Consider the following 20655-nt stretch of genomic DNA (forward strand, 5'->3'; position numbering starts at 1 on the left):
TGCGGAGATACTTGTTTCATCCAATATAATTTCTATTTTTCCAGCGCTGTGATTGCTATTGTCAGTTTAGCGCAGTGATTTTGTGTGAGCATGTGTGTTAATGGTAAACGCGTATGTGTGTGCTTGCTCGTCAAAGATGACAGCACAATATTCTGCAAAAAGGCTGATCGGCGTGTAGCCGTTGCCATAGCAACTGAGCAACCTTGCTTTGTCTCATCTTTGTTTAGCAGATAGAGAAAAAAAAAACCTCCCCTCTGGTCTATATCCACCCTTCTATTAGTTTGTTTCTTGCTGCCACTCCAGATAAATACTTGTTCAGTTCTGTACTTTCACCAAAACACATGGATGAGAAATGATGAGAGTGCAGTGAGCAACAGCCTGTAACATATCGCTCATATAACACTCATGTGCTATAATGCAGCACATTGTGCAGCAAACGCCCACACATCTTTTACAGTCCTGTTCACTTCTGCTGCTGCTCTGCATAGTCCACTGTATATATACCAACTGAATGTATGTCTTACTCCTTTCTATTTAAACAGGCTTCTCATAGGCATGTTGCATTCAAGTGTTGTTTTGGCCTTTATTGTTTGCTATTCCCATCTTAAGCTAATAATTGTCTCTTGATGGTGCCACGCCAGTTATGCTGTTGATGCATTCAACCGTTTGATTGGAGCATTTACGCAAACTGACAAAGTGCCACACTGTTCCCATTGAGCTGGAGGAACTTGGTGATTCTGATACTGACAAAAGGAGGTGTGGGTGAGGTGACTTGGTGACAACGCTGACAATAAGAATAATTCCAATTTGTGTGGGGTTTTTTTTCTCTCCTCCATGGGGAATAGCGGTGTTTAACGCTCAGTCAATCACTTAGAGAGGCATCTCAGACTAACGTCAAATAAACTATGTTTGGCTTGAAATAGGCTCCTAGACTCAAGTAGTCTCTTTATCTTTGTACACATACACACACACACACACCCTCTGTTTAACCCACGCACAGACAGAAAGATATATCCCTTTATCTTTCAGTGTAGTTACATTTCTCTCTTTAACCCACACAACAACACACACTCACGCACGCACACACACACACACACACACACACACACACACAGCATACTCAACCCCATGGCCTGCTGTGTGTCATGTGAACGGCCAATTGAGGACGGGGAAAGAAGGCCTCGGCTTAATTAGGCTGAGACCAATCAGAGACGATGGAGTAGGACACTGTTGTCTGGCGCCTTGGGGATTCTCGGCTCCTGCACTCATCTGTCACATGGACACACACACAAACACACATGCAAATTTAAACTACACACCCTTGTGTATCTTGGTACGCTGATTCTGCATGTTCTAAAGTTTCCGTGGTTTTGCCTTGTTCATGTGACTGGATGTTTGTATGACACCTGTGTGTGAGCAAGTAAACGTTCATGTGCCTTTCATTTCCACTTCAGTTTTGTTTCTGCATGTCTGTTGTCTCATTAAAAGTGAGTTATAACTTCTGTTCAGCATTTATTTTGCCCTCAAGCCTACTGAGATATCATGTTTTGTTTACATGTTTTGTTTTGCACCAGAAATAAAAATGTCATGTTTTTAGACAATACAAAGATAACACAATCCATAACCAGAGGAGCATGACGCATCTCATTGTCATGGGTTTGTTGAGGTTTTTTGCTTTTATTAGATGTATTTATGGATCTGCAAAGTGCACCAGTCCAGCATGATCCCAAGATGTTAAAGCTGTAAGCCTCAAGATTCTGGTTGATTTGGCAACACCTGTGGTTACCTCAGTAAGTGAGGTTTAATTCTACAACATTACTTGAGCAGCTACTTTGTGAGAAATACAACAGAAGACTAAATTGTGCATCTGTTTAAAGTGCAACCAAGCAAACTCTTTATTGTTTAAAGAAAGAAATCAGTCAAAATAATTGGAAACGTGATCTGATTTCATCTGAGCTGCGAGTATTGGTGAGTAGTAACAGTAAGACACAGTAAAGTAAAGCTGGAGGTGTCGCCTGAAGCTCTTCATCTAACTCCTCACTGTAGCTGCATTGTGTTTCCTGTGACTGCTCACTCACAATAAAATCCACCCAGTGTCTTGTGATTTGAACGCTTTTCATGTGAAGCAGCAGCAGTCTGTTTGCATTAGCAGTAACTTAATGCAGCCCTGACATGGTGTAAAGAGAGCAAACAGTAAAAAGTGAGGCTGATAGCAATGAGACAAAATTGCACTGGGTAAAATGTGTGCTCTGTTCTCCTTGTGAATCCTTCTTGTTAGGTAGGCGATCTTCCACCACCAAGGAAGGGTGGACTCCGCCGCTGCCAATAAATACGACTAGAGAAATAACCTTAAAGGACAGTCATAAAACATATAACAAAAAATTAGTCAATATAATCTTAAAGCCAAAAACTGCATCAATCTGTGCAAACCAAACCAAAGGATATCAACATTAATACACCTAAATTCAACAAAAACATATTAGTAGCTCAAATTTTATTTCATCTTGCTCATAAATAAGCTCTGACCGGACTTAACCTCCAATGGCTGTTCTTCACAGGGAAAGCCCAGATTCAAGTAATCTGTCATTTCTCAAGAATATGCTTCTTTATCTGATGGTAATGTGTGTGAGCATGTATAAGTTTGTTCTTTTCAGTACTTACTGACAAAAGCCTACACTCCCCCGTTCTTTGAGGGATGGTCGCATCATCAAAGATTGTTGGTGAAGACAGACAGCGACATCTGTAACACACACACAAAATGATAAATAGCCCTGACCACACCCCCGACAAGTCCAATCATCTGCCAGTCGCCAATAAGGCCGACAAGAAGCAGATGATGTCAGTTTCCCCTCTGTATTGAGTTATCAGGTTGATTGAGTGTAATTGAGCGATGCATCGGAGTGCGGAGAGAAGACACCAAGCCTCTGGAGAGCCTGGAGGAGGAGGAGGGAGGAAGGGTGTTTCAGGAACCAGGAAATGCTACACGGCACCGGGGCCATGAGATTAGCACAGTCAATGACTTCCAGCCTCGTAATCCATTAATAGGACTGATTGAGCCCGCACCAGATGAAAAATTTGAGTCATACAAATACTTATTATGTCTCTTATCTGCTGCATCTTCAGTTTAGCACCAATCATTGTTAAAAAGTGGGAGAGAAAGTAGGTGCAAATTACAAAAAGTACATGAACACAATGAGATGATTATGTGAGCTAGAATTTTCCCCCAAAAGAAAAAATCTTTGATGAACAATGAACTCTCACTAGTCCCTTTATTAGGTACACCTGCACAGTCTAATGCCTTCCACTCCGAAACCACTTCTAATTTAATAAGCTTACCTTATACATATTCAGTTTTTGTTGACACTGCCAGAAAGGTGATAATTATACTTTATGTTTATTATGTTTATTTTTGAGGCCATAGTGGGTGGTGGTGTTGTACTGCACTGTATTATACTGAAAGGTGTTTATAATATTTTGTCTACAACATTTACATAGATATAGTACATGGGGGACAGAATATTCATCTATCCATTAGCCATACCTGCTTATTCTTAAGGATCATGAGGGAGCTGGAGCCAATCCCAGCTGACATTTGGTGTGGTACACCCTGGTCAGGTCGGTTCACATCTTCGGGCAAGTTTACACCCTCCGTGTTTCTCTCCATACAGAGCAAAAGTATCTACGGTAGCTTCTAGGACAGTGAATGTCTTGATCAAACATACACTTATTAAAAAGGAACGTTGATCATGGCCAACTTCAGATAATAATTGCAGCGCCTTCTTTGGACTTAAGATTTACCAGTTTGGAAACTTGAAAAACTTTCAACCAGTGAGTCAACCTTCTTTTCGGCAATACTGTGGGATTTCCAGCTGAAACCAACTCATATCTCTTTCTCCTCTAGGCTTAACTGAAGTGAACCTCTTCTTTTCTCTTATAAGGAAATCAGTCTTAGTGCACACCTCAGCCCACAGTTCAATTTTCAAGGTATTAGGAGTTTGATACAGTAAGAAAAGAACTTCTAGGCCTGTTGCTTGTGTTTCTCTCTTTATCCTCACAATTGTTGCACAATTTATTGTTCATCTCTTCCACCCACACACACAAATTCACACATCTCAAGTCCCCTCTACTCCCCTCTCATTTCCAGCTTCAAAGTAACATAATGCTCATGAATAACTCTGCATAAAGGTCCACGGAAAATTACTCAATTATAACATATTTGACTCTATCTGGCTATCCTTTCCTCTTCTCAGTGGTATTATTTGCAATTCCAAGCTACACATTTATTGCCTGAGCTGTTAAAACACATCTTCCAATCGAAATTGGGAGTGACAGCCAAGAAGATGCGAAGGATGAGAGATGAGACGGTGTGTGTTTGTGTACGCTTATGGATAGCAGTCTCTTTTTAAAAAAACAATTTATGCTTCAATAATACATACACATACAACTTGCCTTAAAGGTGGGGTAAGCAATTCTGGAGAAATCCAATACCATGACAAAGTCCATGACATTGAGCAAGCAGTGACACAGCATGTTATCATAGCTGCCAACTCTCACGCATGGACCGTGAGACTCACACAATTGACACTTTTCACACGCTCTCACGCCACACATCGATTTTCTAATGCAGTGAAAAACAAATGTATAGCTGATAACGTCGACTCAGTGCGAATCAATGCCGCCTGGATAGTAATCAAGTGGGCCCTCAAGTGGTGCTGTGAGTTGCAGACAGTTTGTGACAGACTGGGAACATAGCTGGTAGAGTTTGTTTTGCAAAAACATTTAAAAACTGAAGCACAAATCTGCTTTATATTATATAACACACTAAACTTTTTTGGGACTGTGAGCTGCACTTTACCAGAGGTGCTGAAGTTAACATTTGTGTGGATTTGTGGTGAGATTTCTGCCTGATCAGAAGTGTGTTCAGTTAGTTTCCACCTCCTTGTCTCATCCGTACAGTTCCAGACGGTTCGGAATCTGTCACACGGTCTGAAGGGGATACTGCCATGTCAGCAAGGCTAATTCACAGCAGAGTAGGCCTATAGGGGATATAGACAAATGATGATCTCGTAATATTGCAACTTCTTTTCTTGTAATATTGTGACTTTTTTTCTCAAAATGTGAGAGAACACGTTGCCTTCACAGGCAATGCTGTGTAGGCTTTCATTCTCACCTGGTATTAAGAGGTGGTGCATAAATGTATCAGACTGCTCAGTCACTGCAAACACTAATGGACCAAGCGAATGTTTTTTGTTGTCAACACCTTTTGAAGCTGAGAGTGCCTCACAAGGGACTGCAGGTAGCACAAAAGTAGCCTAAACAAACAAACTCAAACAATTCAAACAGGCAGTTCAGACATTTTGATTCTGTTTCAGCCCATGGGCCTAAGAATACACTACACTTTCGGTACATCTATGTACCGATCTATCTATTGATCTGTCTATCTATTTATCTATCTATCTACTGTATTTATTTATCTAGTTATCTATCCATCCATCATCTATCTATCCTATTTACTGAGTAGCAAACAGCTGATTAAGTCTGACTTTAAAATGTCAGTTTGTTGCTACAAAATCAGTCCATTCCCCGAAATGCCTTATGTGCTTAATGAATGTTGAATAAAGACATTTAGTGAATTCTGAAAGACATTCTGTCAGTATTATCATTTATCTAAAAAAATGAAAATCATAACCTCCTGTCTCTCCTGTGTCTTCCTCTCCAGACACTCTTTCAGTGCCTCGCTGGTCCCCACAGATTCCCCGAAGAGATCTGGGAAACTCAATAAAACACAGGTAGAGTAAAGGAAAGTGTGTGGGCTGAGGGTGTGGGAGTTTGCCTATGTGCATACAGTCATATGTCTGTGATAGATTTCCAGTCCAATTAAAAAATGGTGACCTGCATAACTCATCTCAGTTCTCTTTGTCTCTTTGTCTGCTTTCTCTCTCTCTCCCCCCGCTTGACTCCAAACGCTAGTGATCTAAAAAGTAAAACAATATGGTATTAGTTGTGGGATCTCAGCAACCTCCAGAACGTGGGTGTTATGCCTGCTGAAAGTAAGTGAGGTGATAAGAGAAGCTCCAGGCCTCATTATATGCAGCCAAACTCAGCGCAGATGTAATTCATATAGCCTTTATTTGAAGATTAAGGCTGGTTTTAAGAGAAATGCTATGATTCCATCCAAAAATATCCTTGATGTGCCAATTTGTATATTTCTAATCTGCGCCCTTGATCGCATTGTTGGGCTGTTAGGATAAGTATATTTGCGTGGCTGGTACACAATGCACCACTTTGGTTTTAAGGCCTCTATTGTGCTGAAAGAACATTTCTTTATGCAGAATCTGCCCTTAATGTCACATCATTGTTCATATTTGACAGCCAGAGTCCACAAAAAAATTCGACAGGGGTTGGATTGAGTCGTGCCTCTCAATTGAGGCGAAGGTGGGGCCTAATAAAGAGATTTGGATTCTGTCAAACTACATTAGTCACCTACCATTAGCCAGCCAGCGGCACTGCTGCCAGCCAGGCAGCCAGTAGTCGCATACGTGCTCGAACCGCTCAATCAGTGTGTGCAGGTAATTGGTTGCTACTGTGGAGTACACTTCATGGATCTGTTTGTTTGAGAAGTAAGTGTGTTGGACCCTTTAAGAGTGGCGCAGGATGCCAAGCTCCCATTACTCAGACTGATTGTTGTATTCATGTAAACCCTTTGACCTCTGTCCTGTGCTGCAGAGTGACTGTATAAGACGTTGAATCGCACAGGGTTACTGAAAGATGAAAATGAAATGGACCCAAATTAAATCAGCAGGTGAGGGAGGTAAGGACGGTAAACACTGAAGTAGCGTCTTCAGGCATCTATTATCCTCGTAGAAAGGTTATACAGGGAATATGAGGCCCTCGTTGGCAAACGGCATCTGTCAGAATGAGAGAATGTTATGAAAGGCAAAAGGTCAGAAGCAGTGTTCTCCTCACCGTAATCCACAGCTCTTACATGTCATATAGATGTGCAATGAGCTGAAACGTCTGACGTCTTTTTGAATGTCCTTATCTCACTCTCTCTTCTTTTGCCTGCAGGTTTTCCACAAAGTATTGGATGTCACAGACATGCATAGTATGTGGAAAGGGAATGTTGTTTGGACTGAAATGTAAAAACTGCAAGTAGGTATCAAGACTGTTTTTTGTCTTAAGTACAGTAGTAGTGTGTCTGATACATATTGACTGATATCTCTGTCATTATTTTATGAAATTTGCGCGTTGTCTTGCTTGTTTTTTGTTTGTATTTCTTTTTTGATTGTTTTTTTAGGGGACATGTTTATGAACTCTTGTTTTTATCTCACTTGAATAAATTAGCAGCTGTTTGTCTACATGTTAATGCTCCCACTTTGCATAGATTTCATTGCTGTGTAAATAAACTAAAATAATAACAACAACAAGATGAACAAGATAAACACTAAGCAAATGTCCTGCTCTTTTGTATTAACTCAGGCTGAAGTGCCACAACAAATGCACCAAAGAAGCCCCACCTTGCCATTTACTGATCATACAGCGAGGCGGACGAGAATCCCTCAAAGGTATTCTTTTTTTATTTATTTCCTTTTTAGCTTTCATTAGTCAGGTGTTATATGATATGTATTATGTGTGAATGAAGTTACCTGAATTTGCTGGGTTGGAAACAAGATTAATTGTATTTTTTTTTAAAGAAAAATATGATGATGGATTCTCTAAGTAAGGTTAGTATGTTGTCATTTCCAGTGTTGATGAAATTCAGTAATTACATTACAGTTAATGCCACATTCTGTTACTTCAATATTTTGAGCTTGTTTTCAGTCTTACTGGGAGTTTGATGTGGGGTTAAATGATTAATAACTCTGGTCAGATAGAAATTTGACTGCTGTGCAGTCCATGTTGATTCCCCCCAAACTGCCAGTATACCGACTATAAAAGCCAATAGATGTGTGTCATGAAGCCCAGGATAAGCAAAAATTTATACGCAAGTTGAAACATTTGCAGCTTGCAGATGCTTCCTCACCTGTGTTATCCTGGGCAAATTTGTGTTTGTCTTCTATTAACTTTGTATGCAGTCATCCTGTCAAAAAATTTTAACAAATATTCTTCTAGAGCACACCTTGAGACGTGTTAGTTTTGTGCAGGGGCTGGAGGTGTGGGGAAGTGATGCACCTCCCAAGGAACAGGAAACAGGCCCGTCAGTAATGATTTTCATGTTGTGTCTTAGCTTTATCTACATTCAGGGATCACCTGGCTTTGTTCCGAGGATTATGTGTGAACCACATGTTGCGTGCAGTCACAATGGCTAATGTTAAACCAGCTGTTGATGGTCAGTAAATACCTCCAAAATATAGGCTGGCTGCTTGGTAAATCACAATGTCACATTTTTGAACTAAACGTGTTAAGTACAGAATATATCATGTGTGGTTGTGGATGTTTTAGAGCACCTTTGGCTGGAGCTGATCATGATTATTCACATATTAACATTCTCTGTCGAGTCCCTATTTAAAAAAGTTGAAGAGCCTCTGCTGGTTTAGGCAGATAGAAGGTTATCTGCTGATTAATTAAGCCACTTAGGTTTGACAAATGTGACTGCGTCATGCACTGTTTGTAGTGCCACAGACAGCAGTGAAAGAATTCACATTATCTGCTGTTAAAATTGAGATTCTTATGTCCTTTCTCTGCCCCCCCCCTCCCTTTCTCCCTCAAATAAGACCACCAAGGAACAACTCAAGGTAAAGAACACTAATTATACTTCTTATATCCCGCTTTAGTAAAGAGAAAGTGACAGTTTCTTAATGACATAGTTTGCTTAAGGAAACTCTTTTTTATTAACAAAGTGTATGCATGCGATAACAAATGGATGGTATTCAAGGAAGAGCAGTTTTTCACATTAGAAGCAGGGCCTGATAAAGAGTTTCTCGTTATTTTCCTGAAGCTATTAGGCGAGTATTGTTTAATGTCGGTCTCCCACAGTGCTTCATTGTTCACTGTGCTTCTGTAGTAGCTCGTCTAGTACGGACCGAATCAGTGCCATGTGACATCAACAACCCACTCAGGTACACAGACCTGCACATCAGTCAGACGCTCCCCAAAACCAACAAAATCAACAAGGTAAGTGTAAAAACATAAACCATATATTACAATATGTGCGTAACCTGTCCTACATATCACATTTCTTCAGTTTTTCGGGGGGGCTTGAAAATGGCTATGCGTCATCGTGCCTTTCCCAGGGGATCATGAAACCGTACAAAAATATCTTCAGCAGTATTGATGTTTACACAGATGGAATTGTGTTACATTGAAGATTTTCCAGCCAGCACATCTAACAGTTTCTCAGTTCCAGAGGAAAAAAAGTTTATCAAAAGATTTCCACAGTCGTAACACTATGATGGGAATCTTGTGAACCAAATGTGAGTTTTATGAAAGTGTGTTTGTGTGTGAACATGTGAAAATAATACATTTAGAAATGCACAACTTGTCCTTTTAGAATACTACTAAAGGATAACCAGATCATGTGGAAATATGTTTTTTATCACTCTTGGTGCTGTTTTAAGAAATGTGTATGTGTTTGTTTATTCTTTGTTGTGTTTGAAACTCTTTAATGCAGATACTCATTCACTGTTTTGACATCAAGAACATAAATGTGTGTAGAACCAAATAAAACGCTTTTATTCTCAAGGTTATGGGTTTAAAATTCAGACCTCTGAAGGGGTTACAGGATGTTTTTTGTTTAAGTCAAGGAGTTCTAAGAAAAAACACCATGATACTTAATGTACAATGATCTACTGCCTTAAATATGTATTTATGATAGTAGATAAATTGCGTCAATCAACAAAAATGCACGTGCAAGAAGATTTTTGGCTTGATTAGGTATTTTAGGTAGGTAGTACTGAAGTGCAAAGTACTAAATATCATGATTGAAGTAATATTAAAATAAATGAAAACACACCTTTTTACCATAAATATTATGAACATATAAATATTTATATTATGTTGACATATTTGAAAAATTGCATTTTATATGATTCTCAACTACTCGTAATTGAAAATATTTTATCCCTGTGTATATTTAAACATTCAGAAATTATGGCCCAGGTTGAAAATAACTTGAATCAGTTGCAGCACAGGTCACTGTTTAGTTGTTCAAAGCATCATTCTTCTCATTGCGCAGTTGAGAATATGCTTTAACACCTTGAAATCTCAGCATGCGGCAAGTGATTGGTGAATTACTGGTATTTAACATTGACTCAGTGACTCATTCAGTGCAATCATGTAACTGCAATCAGGTTTTTTAGAGCAGGACATTTTTAAAGCTTTCATAATCTCTGATGGGACCCGACCTAGTAAATATTTAATTGTTTAAAGGATAGCAACACATGTTTATGCAACTGTTTTCTCTTACTTTCTGCTGCAATTTGTCAAAGGATTTTTCACTTCCTATGGCTGATAATTATTTCCAGTGGAACTCCATGATTTTATTTGTATTGATAAAATCCATGTTTATACACCCATTTTAGTTCATTCATTCCAAATTGCATGTACTTTACATATATCATTTCAGACCATCAGACGGTGGTTGTGATGTAGATCTGAAAATTGAGTAGGTACAAAGAGACATCATCCAAAAGTTGCATCTTCAGCTGTGAACTGATGATGAGCAGATTACTTAGCAGTTGGATTAGACCTGGATTTCAATCTGGTGCTGACCGTGATGAAAGAAGGCAAAAGCAGCCCAAAGAAGGACTGTTTTGCATTCTCAGAGCAAAAAGATAATTAATTAACAGAGGTCATGGTGAGAGCAGATCGGTGTAAGTGAACAGCTGGATCACTCAAAGTAAGATGATTGAAATATGCACAGATATCATGAGAACATGTATGTTAAGTAGTTTTCCTGATTCAAATTAAGATTTTTGCGGATGTTGGAGCATCCTTGAATGCACCACTGAGAAGGGGGTTTGAAAATGTTTCCTGTTCACAACTGCACAACAATAACATAAGATGTCAAAAAAAAAAAAGTTAAGGCAGCATATTGCTCATTGTGATGGATTACCTCTGTCAGGCAAGTTTCAAGTCTCTGCAAGCTGATTTTCATATTGTACTGAAATTAATGAAAACCAAGTGCTGCCTGGAAGGTAGAAAATCAATCTAGAAACTGTGCTATGATTCAGTAAGAGGCCAACAATAAAGTAGAGTGCAAGCGTTTTGTGCCAACTAAAACCAACTAAAACTTGCAAAATCACCAGTATTGAAATTTAAGTAGATTTTTGTTGACCTTTCTTTTTTATGTTTCTTCTCAGGATCACATCCCAGTCCCGTACCAACCAGACTCCAGCAGTAATCCCTCATCCACCACCTCCTCCACCCCATCCTCCCCGGCTCCTCCCCTGCCTAGCAGTGCCACGCCTCCCTCACCACTACATCCCTCCCCACAGTCAGCACGGCAACAGAAACAGTTCAACTTGACAGGTATTTGAATGTGCATGGCCGGTATACACAAATTAAATATTTGACAGGCTTGTCATAGAGAAGGCAGTTAACCCTCAGCCTTGACTTTACAAATATATCAATACATCTTATGTCCATCTTGGATAAATGTCTAAAAATAAGTTTGGGAATATTTAGTTTTCTTAAGTATCAAAAGTAACTCATTGACACTTGTCTGTTTCCACAGTTAAAGAGCAAACTATTAATAACTAATTCAGCCTGACTTACGACAAATATAGGAGTCCATGGCAACATTATACTCCCTGCTTGCATTCCCTAAAGCATTATGAGAACTGTGGTTCCAAATTTACAACATGATTATCCCAAATAGTAGTAAGAAAAAGAAAAACAACACAAGTACATAACCTGTGGACATACAAGCAAACAACACTAAGAATTTCCAACCCAGGGCACAGCGGTGCTTTAAGCTAAATACTAATGCCTGCATGCTAACATGCAGCAGGTATATTGTTCACCATGTTCTGTCTCTTAGTGTAGCATATAAGCTGGCTAACATTTGCTAATTGCTAAACAAACACAAATTACAGAGGCTAATGGAAAATGGGATTAGTTTAGCAGGTTTTTGGTTTTTGGTCTTAAACCAAAAGTCAAGAGGATCACCAAAGTGATTACAATTTATCCTGAGGGGAACATAAATTTGTGTACCAAATGTCATTAAAGTCAGGGGAGCACAAAAGTCAGTAGGATACATTAATGTCTGTGCAAACTTTAAAGGCAATGCAGCAAATAGTTGTTGAAATATTTCAGTCTGGACCAAATTTTGTCCCAATATAACAGCCTATATAGTGAAATTGAGTGAGTAACTCCCTTCTGCTAAAGTTCACAGACCAACCGACAGACGGACATTGCCATCCCCACGGCCATGCTGCTAGCGTGGCTAAAAACGTGAACAATACTATAGTTCATAAAACATGTACAATTCAAAAAATAATACAGTCACAGTACCGTGTTGTAATTTTCAGAATACATGTGGAGAGAGTTCAAATGGCTAATCAACAACATATTTTTTGTTTGTACTCTGTTTATAATCTGTATTGGAACTAATTTGAGTGTCAGTGCTGAACTAACAAAGTCCACATGACTTCAGATCAAACTCCAGCTCTCCTTTTGTCTCTTTCCACCGTAGCCTCCAGTTATTTCAAATACAAACAACAGTTCATCTTCCCAGGTAAGTACCTCATAATTGATCATTACCCATAATGCACTGCAACCAGCCCATGAAAAGTAAGGAGGAGGAGCGTTCTTTTGATGTTGGTGGTGATTTTCATCTCCTGCCTGCTTGAAAACTCTTGGCCCCTACACCCACTCATTGCTGGTCTCATTTGGGTCTCCTAATGATTTGTCAGTGCCCAGACTCTTTGCTTTTTCCCACACTGGTACCACAGTCTTTTCTCATTTGGCAGGTTATTACAGCCGAGACAACCTTGAGTGGTGTGAGGAAAGGAATGAGGTGTAATTGAGATCTGCGGAGACAGGTTTTTGGAAATGCATAAATATAGAGGACACGCAGCAGTATGCAGGTTGTGATTACTGTAGCCACACATATTGTTGTTTTCAGATAAATTAAATCAGCTACCTTTATGAGCTGCAGAACGACATGGTCAAACACTACCACTTACTGTTAGTCCCATCAATCTAAAATCATTATGTTATAAGTGGAACTAATGCCACCATTTACGTCATATTCAATTTACTGTAAATGCTGGCTCCTGAAAATAACAACAAAAAAAAACATTTACATAAGCCCCCCAGGGGCAATTACAATCTGATTTAAAATGTATTAATTTAAGTGCTCATTGCTGGGTAGAAAGTAGGAATACCCTGCAGAAGTTGTCAGACTGTCAAAGGGATCACAGACAGAAAAACTGGCTAAAATTCACACCATTGACCAATTTAAAGCCTCCAAGCCTCCTGGCTTGCTGGTCTTTAGAGTAAATCCATGCAGGCTCCACACAGAAAACAAAACCATGTCCTTCTTGCTGTGAGCGGATGGTGCCAGCTACTAATGCACCGTGCCACAATGGGATTTTTTTTCTGTGGCTCCCACTTTGTGTCACAAATTGTCAGAGTGTGCCAACACAGTCAGCAAGCGTGGCAGGAAATCCTCTGATGTCTTTCAGAGGTAAATACAACGCAACAGCTGACCTTACTAATCTTACATGTTATACGGGAGTGATTCCAAAGAAGAGCAAAAATAATTCAATTTGCTATTTCTCTTTTTCTGATGATATAACATGCTGTATGTACTGTGCATCCTTTTATGTGGACGCATTAAATGTGTTTAATTCATGTTTTCTACATGCTTTAAAAACACATGATGTGAAGGTGCAGCAAAGTGATATCCCATTTGCCGTGTAGCAACACATACTGTATATCATATTTGTCCATACCACAGTGTGCCACCGTTCCCACCATGATTACATTTACATTATTTCCATGCAAATTATGTCAACAAAAGAATATAGCAATTCAGTATGGTTAGGATAATGTGTGTGTGTGTGGGGGTTCCATTGTATACCTAACATTTCCTTTTCTACATTCAAGTAAAGTGGTGTATAATGCACACCATGTGCATAGAATAATAAATACATAGGAAAGACAGTTAAATTCCAGCACACTGTCTGCATTAAGTGTTTCGAAAACGCAACGTTTTAGTCAAGAACCTTTGTCAGGCACTAAATGCATCATTATATGATAAATTTGATGCTGCTGTTGCAACCAGTCCCAGGCACTAGCATTAGTCGCTAGTGCATCTCTCAAGGCGTCGTGGAGTGAGGTTTAATCACTGCACAGCCCACCTGGCTTCTGTTACACTGTCAAGCCCTGCAAAAAAACATGTTGTTGTTGATATGACCATGCCAATAAATAATCATTAACAAAGTATTTCGATATAAAGTCTATTAGAAGGATTTAAGCCTCTCAAATCTTGCGTCACCAGGACATTCCCAGTACATATGTAAAAATGAACCAATGTGGTCAATTGAACCATAATCACAAAGTGAGAGAGAGAGAAAGTTTCTTTAAAAATGTTCTGTGGCATAGCCAAGATCGCTACTCCACATGTGGTGGATGTCCACAAATTTATTTTGATTAAACAGAGTATATTTTAGACACCAGTCCTCTCACATGGCCTCCTGCACTAAGAAAAGTTTCAGAGGGAAGTGGCGTACCACTATTGCCCTATGGTACCCTGGGTGTTTGCAAACCTTGGATTTATACTGGACGTTCGGGGTTAATGGCAGATCGCCGTGAATACCTTCAACATAGGCTTTGATTTATAGTTCAGCATCAAATTTCACCCATGGATAGCACCACTGCAGCTCTAGATGGATGTATCGTATGTCGGACCGTATATTTAATTTACTCTGTTATATGAGTAATCGGTGTATTTACTTTCATTATGACAGAGAGCAACGATAGCTGTGAGCTGGAGGTTTGCAGTGGAGATGGCTTTTCTACTTGTGTTACTGAAAAGTAGAAGACTACTGAGCCTTTCTTCACCTTACTTTATATTGTCTTCACAATCTAAAATCTTCGTCTTCATCTATCAGAAACTTTTAAGAGAAAACACAAGCAGCCCAAGCTGACCTATTACAGTTTCTGCTTCTATGTGGTATCTCTATAGCAACAACAACCATTCCTATAAAAAATAAACAAAAGATAAATAAAGTTCTATCTTATCTTCCATCTTAAGATGAGGATAAATTTATTCTACATATAGCTTCTGTGTCCTTTCTAAAACATGGACAGAATTTTAAACAATGTTAAAATGGATTTAAGACAGAATGCAACTTTAATGTTTTGTGACTCTAATACCCTCAGATGTTGCTCCAGAAGCTCCTCCAAGCAGAGCCCCGCAGGTCATCCTGCACCCTGTCCTGTCTGAACCAGGGTGAGTAGAATCTATTACACAAGGAATTCAGTAAAATCAGATGTCTGCCTTTACAGAAATTAAGAAAGTACTTTTGATCTTCATCAGGCCCATCTCTCCTCAGTTTTCTTCCTTTCCTCTACATGCTCCCTCATCTCCTCCTCCCTCTTCTCCTTCTCTCTGTGGCTGCTGGTCAGAGGCCAAGTCAAACTTATTGGAGCACAGATATTTGGGTGACAATTTCAATGCGAGGGCCGACATGACGAATACTCAGACACTAATGTTAGCATGGCCTTTAGTTCACGCTACACTTGCGATGCCAACTGGATTTTCACTGACTCTTTGAGGAAGCCAGCAGTCACGGGAAAACAACCGGAAGAGGAGTAGGAGTGATGAGATGCCTTTCGACCCAGATGTTAATTAGATTAGGATCTCAATCTATCACAAGAAACAGGGCAAGAGAACCTCCATCTATAGGTGGATGGTCAATTGTGATTAAATATGGACTATACCCATATATTGTAATGGTTCAGTCGTTTGCAAATAATGCCACTGTTAATCTTATTTTCCAAATATCAACATGGTCTTGAAAAGGTCATAGATAGAAGAATGGCATGGGTTTTTAAATTAAGGTACTATGTATTTGGATTACAAAAAAACTGTATGAGATGTCTTCAACAACGTGTGGAAATTATAAGAAACAGAAGAAAATACAGGGCAAATTATGGCATGCATACAGTACATCACAGTAGCCTGCATCTGTGTTTGAATAGAATGGGGTTTGTTGGGGGTGTTGCGCAACGTTCATTAACATAATCATTATGATTTTACATTCAGACATTGAACTGTAAAGCTTTCCTGCCAGTTTTGTGCAAGGTGTGAAAAATGTTTGTAGGAATTCTATTTTTAAAGCAGCAAAGTGAGATGATCAGGCCAAGACAGGCTGGTTTCTGGATGCTGATGCTGATTGTGAATGAGTGGCAACTGTGTTAATCTCTATGGGAAGGAAACTCAGTGAAGACAACATGGTCATTTTCATTTAAATGTAATAGACCCCTGTACACATATATTAAGTTATATAGGGAACAATTTCCATTTCAATGTGTGGGTAGACGCTTGTGGGTGTCAAATTTTGAGATTTTATCCACAGGGTGCTATTTGCCAACCCCTCTGAGCCAAATGGGTATACCGGTGTAAGTAAAATCTGTGTAGCTCACCATGAAACAATATTTTTTTTGTCAAGCCTTCAACAATTACAGCTCCCATGTGGCTTTGCCAGCTTAGACCTTGGTTATAATTTTGTTGTTTGCTAACATAATGATTATGGTTTAATCGTTATCAAAATGATGATGTCAGTACAGCAGCAAAATATGGATCCACTTAGCTAGTACTGATTTAGGTGTTCTAGTGTAGGGCTGCATCAGAAAGGAACAAAGTGCCCCAAATGGTTTGACTAAAGCGGCCAAGAATCTCTTCTGAACAAAAACATTTAAAGTCTGGGTCTGGTGACTGTGACAGCCATGTTATTGAATCCAAATTGACCAATGATCACACATTTCCTGAAGATGAAAATGGTAAATAGTGGAAGGACAATGAAAATAGTGTTGAGTGTTAAGAGACAGCCTTTGGTTCACTTACTTTAGGCAGAATTGCACTTTTCTTAACTGATTTCTGGATGCTATTGATTTTTTAGAGGTACACTCCAGGCAGAGAACACAAGACACGTTAATAAATTCTCTTGTAGATATCTGTATCAATCTTTTAACAAATGTTTGCAGGGATTCAGGTATGTAGAGGGATGTCTTGTACATCTTCTTTTCTCACATTCTTTGAATGAGATGGTTGCTCTGAGCCTAAGAGTCACAGAAAATACAAACTTTTTCATCAAAGGAACTGCTGCAGTAAATAGGGTGATGTTCCTTGGCAAAATATTTAAAATCCGCCGGTTCAAGAAATTTTGTGCTTTACAGTAGCTCATTCTGCAAGCTAACCACCTGATCCCCACTAGGATCAATAAAACCTTCACAATATTTACCTTGGCTTCTCAAGAGCAGAGGAATCATACCCCAGTGTAAATTAAAGCAGTCACATGCAGCTAAACATTTAGAAATAATGATAATAATGAAAACATCTCTTGAAAAAACAGTGAAAACTGACATCTTGAACCCTGGTGTCATTGAGTCTCTGCTCAATACGATATCTCCTAGATGGACAATCTCACCATTTTGCTCATCACTCTCACAGTCTCTCGTTCTCTGCCTTTTCACAAATTTGAATACATTAGCACGCTTATGAAACCCATATTACTCTGATTTAATTAATGCTATTGTCCCACCTTTCGCACATCTTTGTATGCTCTTGCAGCGGCAACTGGCAGATTTCTTTGGCCTTAATGGCCTCATCCCAGGGTTAATGAGGGCCCGTCTCAGACCTCAACACCCGGCAAGTACCCCTCATTAGAGCAGAGATCGAACCAGTGGTAGGGGCCCTTGGCGCCACAGGAATCGCATTTTATACGCTGCCTCACCTGTGGTCATTGCCCAGAGTTCAGGATTGCTTTGCAAACCACTGTTAATATACCACAGAAAGGTTGTGAAAGGTTACACACTGATGTTACACAGCCAGTTATGACGACATAGGTGGATGGGTTGAAGAGGAGAAGTGGGTTCATTTGTGTTGCGTCCTTGGCACACACGCTGTAGGTGTGAGTGTACATGCTGGGATCAAAATTTAATAGGGGCTAAGGGCACAAATGCATTTGAAAGTTTATAAAAGGCGTGAAATAAAAAATTTGGGTCAGAAAATGCCACCCTTTCTTACATTTATTCTGTCCACATTTTATTCATTTATCTGTCCGGTAGTGTTGACGTGAATATGATCGAGGGCCTTACTTAGAGCCGTACTAACATCATTCACGCTTTGGTAATAAAGAACCAAGATCAATTTAAAAACCTGATCAATGGAGCAAAAAAATGACAATAAAAAAAACACATGGGCTTATCATTTCTATGTGTCAAAGGAGACCTACTCTAGTTACGCTGTTTTCTAGGATTCATTTCTACATCTATTCTTCTTGCTTTTAGGAATGAAGGCAACCCTTTACTTCAAATCGAGGTTGAACCTACATCAGACGTGAGTCTTTTTTTTTTTCTCTTATCTGTGACCTTTGGGATGCTGTTGATTGCACGTGACTGTAAGTTTGTCATTCATCACCTTGTTTTACTTCTCCACATTTTTGTCAGTAATATCGTAAATTACTTGTGAATCCAAATGAAGACACAGATACAGCTCTCACCTTCACTTGTCGCAGTCATTTGCGTTATTCTCTCATTTAGTATAATTTGGCTCGCTGAGGAGCCTTCAGGTAAGTTACGTGTTGAAAGCAGCAAGACAGAAAAAAACATCATTGCTGTTAACAGTGAGAAAGTGTGATGCAGGTTGCCTTGAATGATATTCCAGCAGGCATCTTTGAATAGGTCATTTTCAGTCCTGCAGAGTTTATTTGTAATGGCCTAAACAGCAGTCAGTATTTAAAAAGCACACAGAAAAATGTGATGCTATTTCATATAGAGGCAACATTTTTTACAAATATGCAAGAGCATATTTATTTTAGTTTAAACAGTACTGAAGACATATTTATTGACACATTTATGGAGTATGTACCTTGGGAAGAGTGTGAGATTTTTTTTCTTATGACTTCACTGCCATTGTTGTCAGAAAAAAAGGTTCAGAATAATTGCAAATGTAGCAGAGTATAAAAATAACATGACACCACAAAGCATTACTATCTGTAAATAAACAAATATGTATGTTGCTGATATGTATATACACAGTATGTCTTACCTCTGAAACTCTTAAAGGCTTAGTTCGGAGGAAGTTTTAGCAGATTGTAATCCTCCAGCTGCTGAATGGCATTTGCCAGAATCTAAGCATTTGACATCTCAGTAGAATATCTTAACACCACCTCTTTGTGTTAATAAAAATCTGTAAATCTGTGAAATGCAAAACCAAAGATAAATTTTGCCTTCCCACAGAATGAGGAGGGCAACGATGAGGACTCTGGTGACGAGTTCGAGGAGATGAACCTCTCACTTCTGTCGGCTCGCAACTTCCCACGCAAGGCCAGCCAGACCAGCATCTTCCTGCAGGAGTGGGACATCCCGTTTGAGCAGCTGGAGATCGGGGAGATGATCGGTAAGGGACGCTTCGGCAAAGTTTTCCACGGACGCTGGCACGGTGAGGTGGCCATCCGCTTGATCGACATCGAGCGCGACAATGAGGACCAGCTCAAGGCTTTTAAGCGTGAGGTGATGGCCTACCGTAACACTCGCCATGAGAATGTGGTGCTGTTTATGGGGGCCTGCATGAGCCCACCACATCTGGCCATCATCACCAGGTAAGGATTAAGATGTAACAGGTTGTGTTGTTCAGAACGCCTGGAAATCAACTCTACAGGTGTTGTAAATTAAACTTGTTGTCTCATAGTTACAAGTTTATTCCAGTTTGTTTTCCAGAAATACTGTTACACTTCAAAAAAGAATAAAACCAATAACAGTGTTTTGCCTTTGTTGACTTAGCAAGCTTTACTCAGTATGTACTATATACTAATCATTATAGTATACTGTTTTTCCAGTAGGCTATATAAGAAATACAGGATGTACATTATTATAACAGTATTGACACGCATGGTGCAGGGACAACAAAACACTGAGAGGAAATAAATAGTCTACATTTTCACAAAAAGACTTTGTATCAGTAATTACATTATTTGTCAACAGTCAGCTTTATTTTGTAAATTTTTTAGACCAGTAAGTAAGTACTACGGACTTAAACTGTGACTTGCCACAGTGAATTAAACTTCACATAGAAATGACTAGATGTCTTTTTCAAGATTTAATACTGTCTCACTTACATTTGCTTACAATATATGTTTTTTTCCTTCTTAATTGCATTGACAAGGGTGTCCATCAACAACACACTCAAAATCAAGCATTTTTTGGGATTCATACTGACGTTTTTGAACTACATACTCAAAACCTGCTAATGTAGCATAACATTGTGCTGAAGCGTTAGTTATCAAACATTTGCTGCACAGTGCACAAACAGCATCTAAGAGTACAAATATAAAGAAGGCAGCAAAAGCAAATTTATCCCTAAAAACAAGTTGAATATAATTATAAAAAGCAGTATAGCGTGAGTTTAACTAAATGTGTGCTATTGAATTTCAGGTCCTACAGAGAGAAAACATTATGTGGAATTTGTCTAGTGTAAGGGTG

At 39.2% G+C, this 20655-nt stretch overlaps 1 protein-coding gene across 2 annotated transcripts in view; it reads left to right on the plus strand.

The window, feature by feature from the left end:
* Window positions 1-20655, plus strand: part of ksr2 (kinase suppressor of ras 2) — a 119927-nt gene that overhangs the window by 85705 nt on the left and 13567 nt on the right. For both annotated transcript variants that reach the window (XM_038704594.1, XM_038704595.1), the window contains 10 exons: window positions 5720-5789; window positions 7069-7152; window positions 7480-7565; window positions 8715-8735; window positions 9005-9114; window positions 11301-11469; window positions 12635-12676; window positions 15331-15400; window positions 18463-18511; window positions 19414-19775. In XM_038704594.1, coding sequence (XP_038560522.1) covers window positions 5720-5789; window positions 7069-7152; window positions 7480-7565; window positions 8715-8735; window positions 9005-9114; window positions 11301-11469; window positions 12635-12676; window positions 15331-15400; window positions 18463-18511; window positions 19414-19775 — 1063 coding nt within the window. The remainder of the gene's footprint in view (window positions 1-5719; window positions 5790-7068; window positions 7153-7479; window positions 7566-8714; window positions 8736-9004; window positions 9115-11300; window positions 11470-12634; window positions 12677-15330; window positions 15401-18462; window positions 18512-19413; window positions 19776-20655) is intronic.

Source organism: Micropterus salmoides, unplaced genomic scaffold, assembly GCF_014851395.1.
Source record: "Micropterus salmoides isolate LMB-PRFRI ecotype aquatic unplaced genomic scaffold, ASM1485139v1 Ms_hic_scaffold_7, whole genome shotgun sequence".
Taxonomy (NCBI): domain Eukaryota; kingdom Metazoa; phylum Chordata; class Actinopteri; order Centrarchiformes; family Centrarchidae; genus Micropterus; species Micropterus salmoides.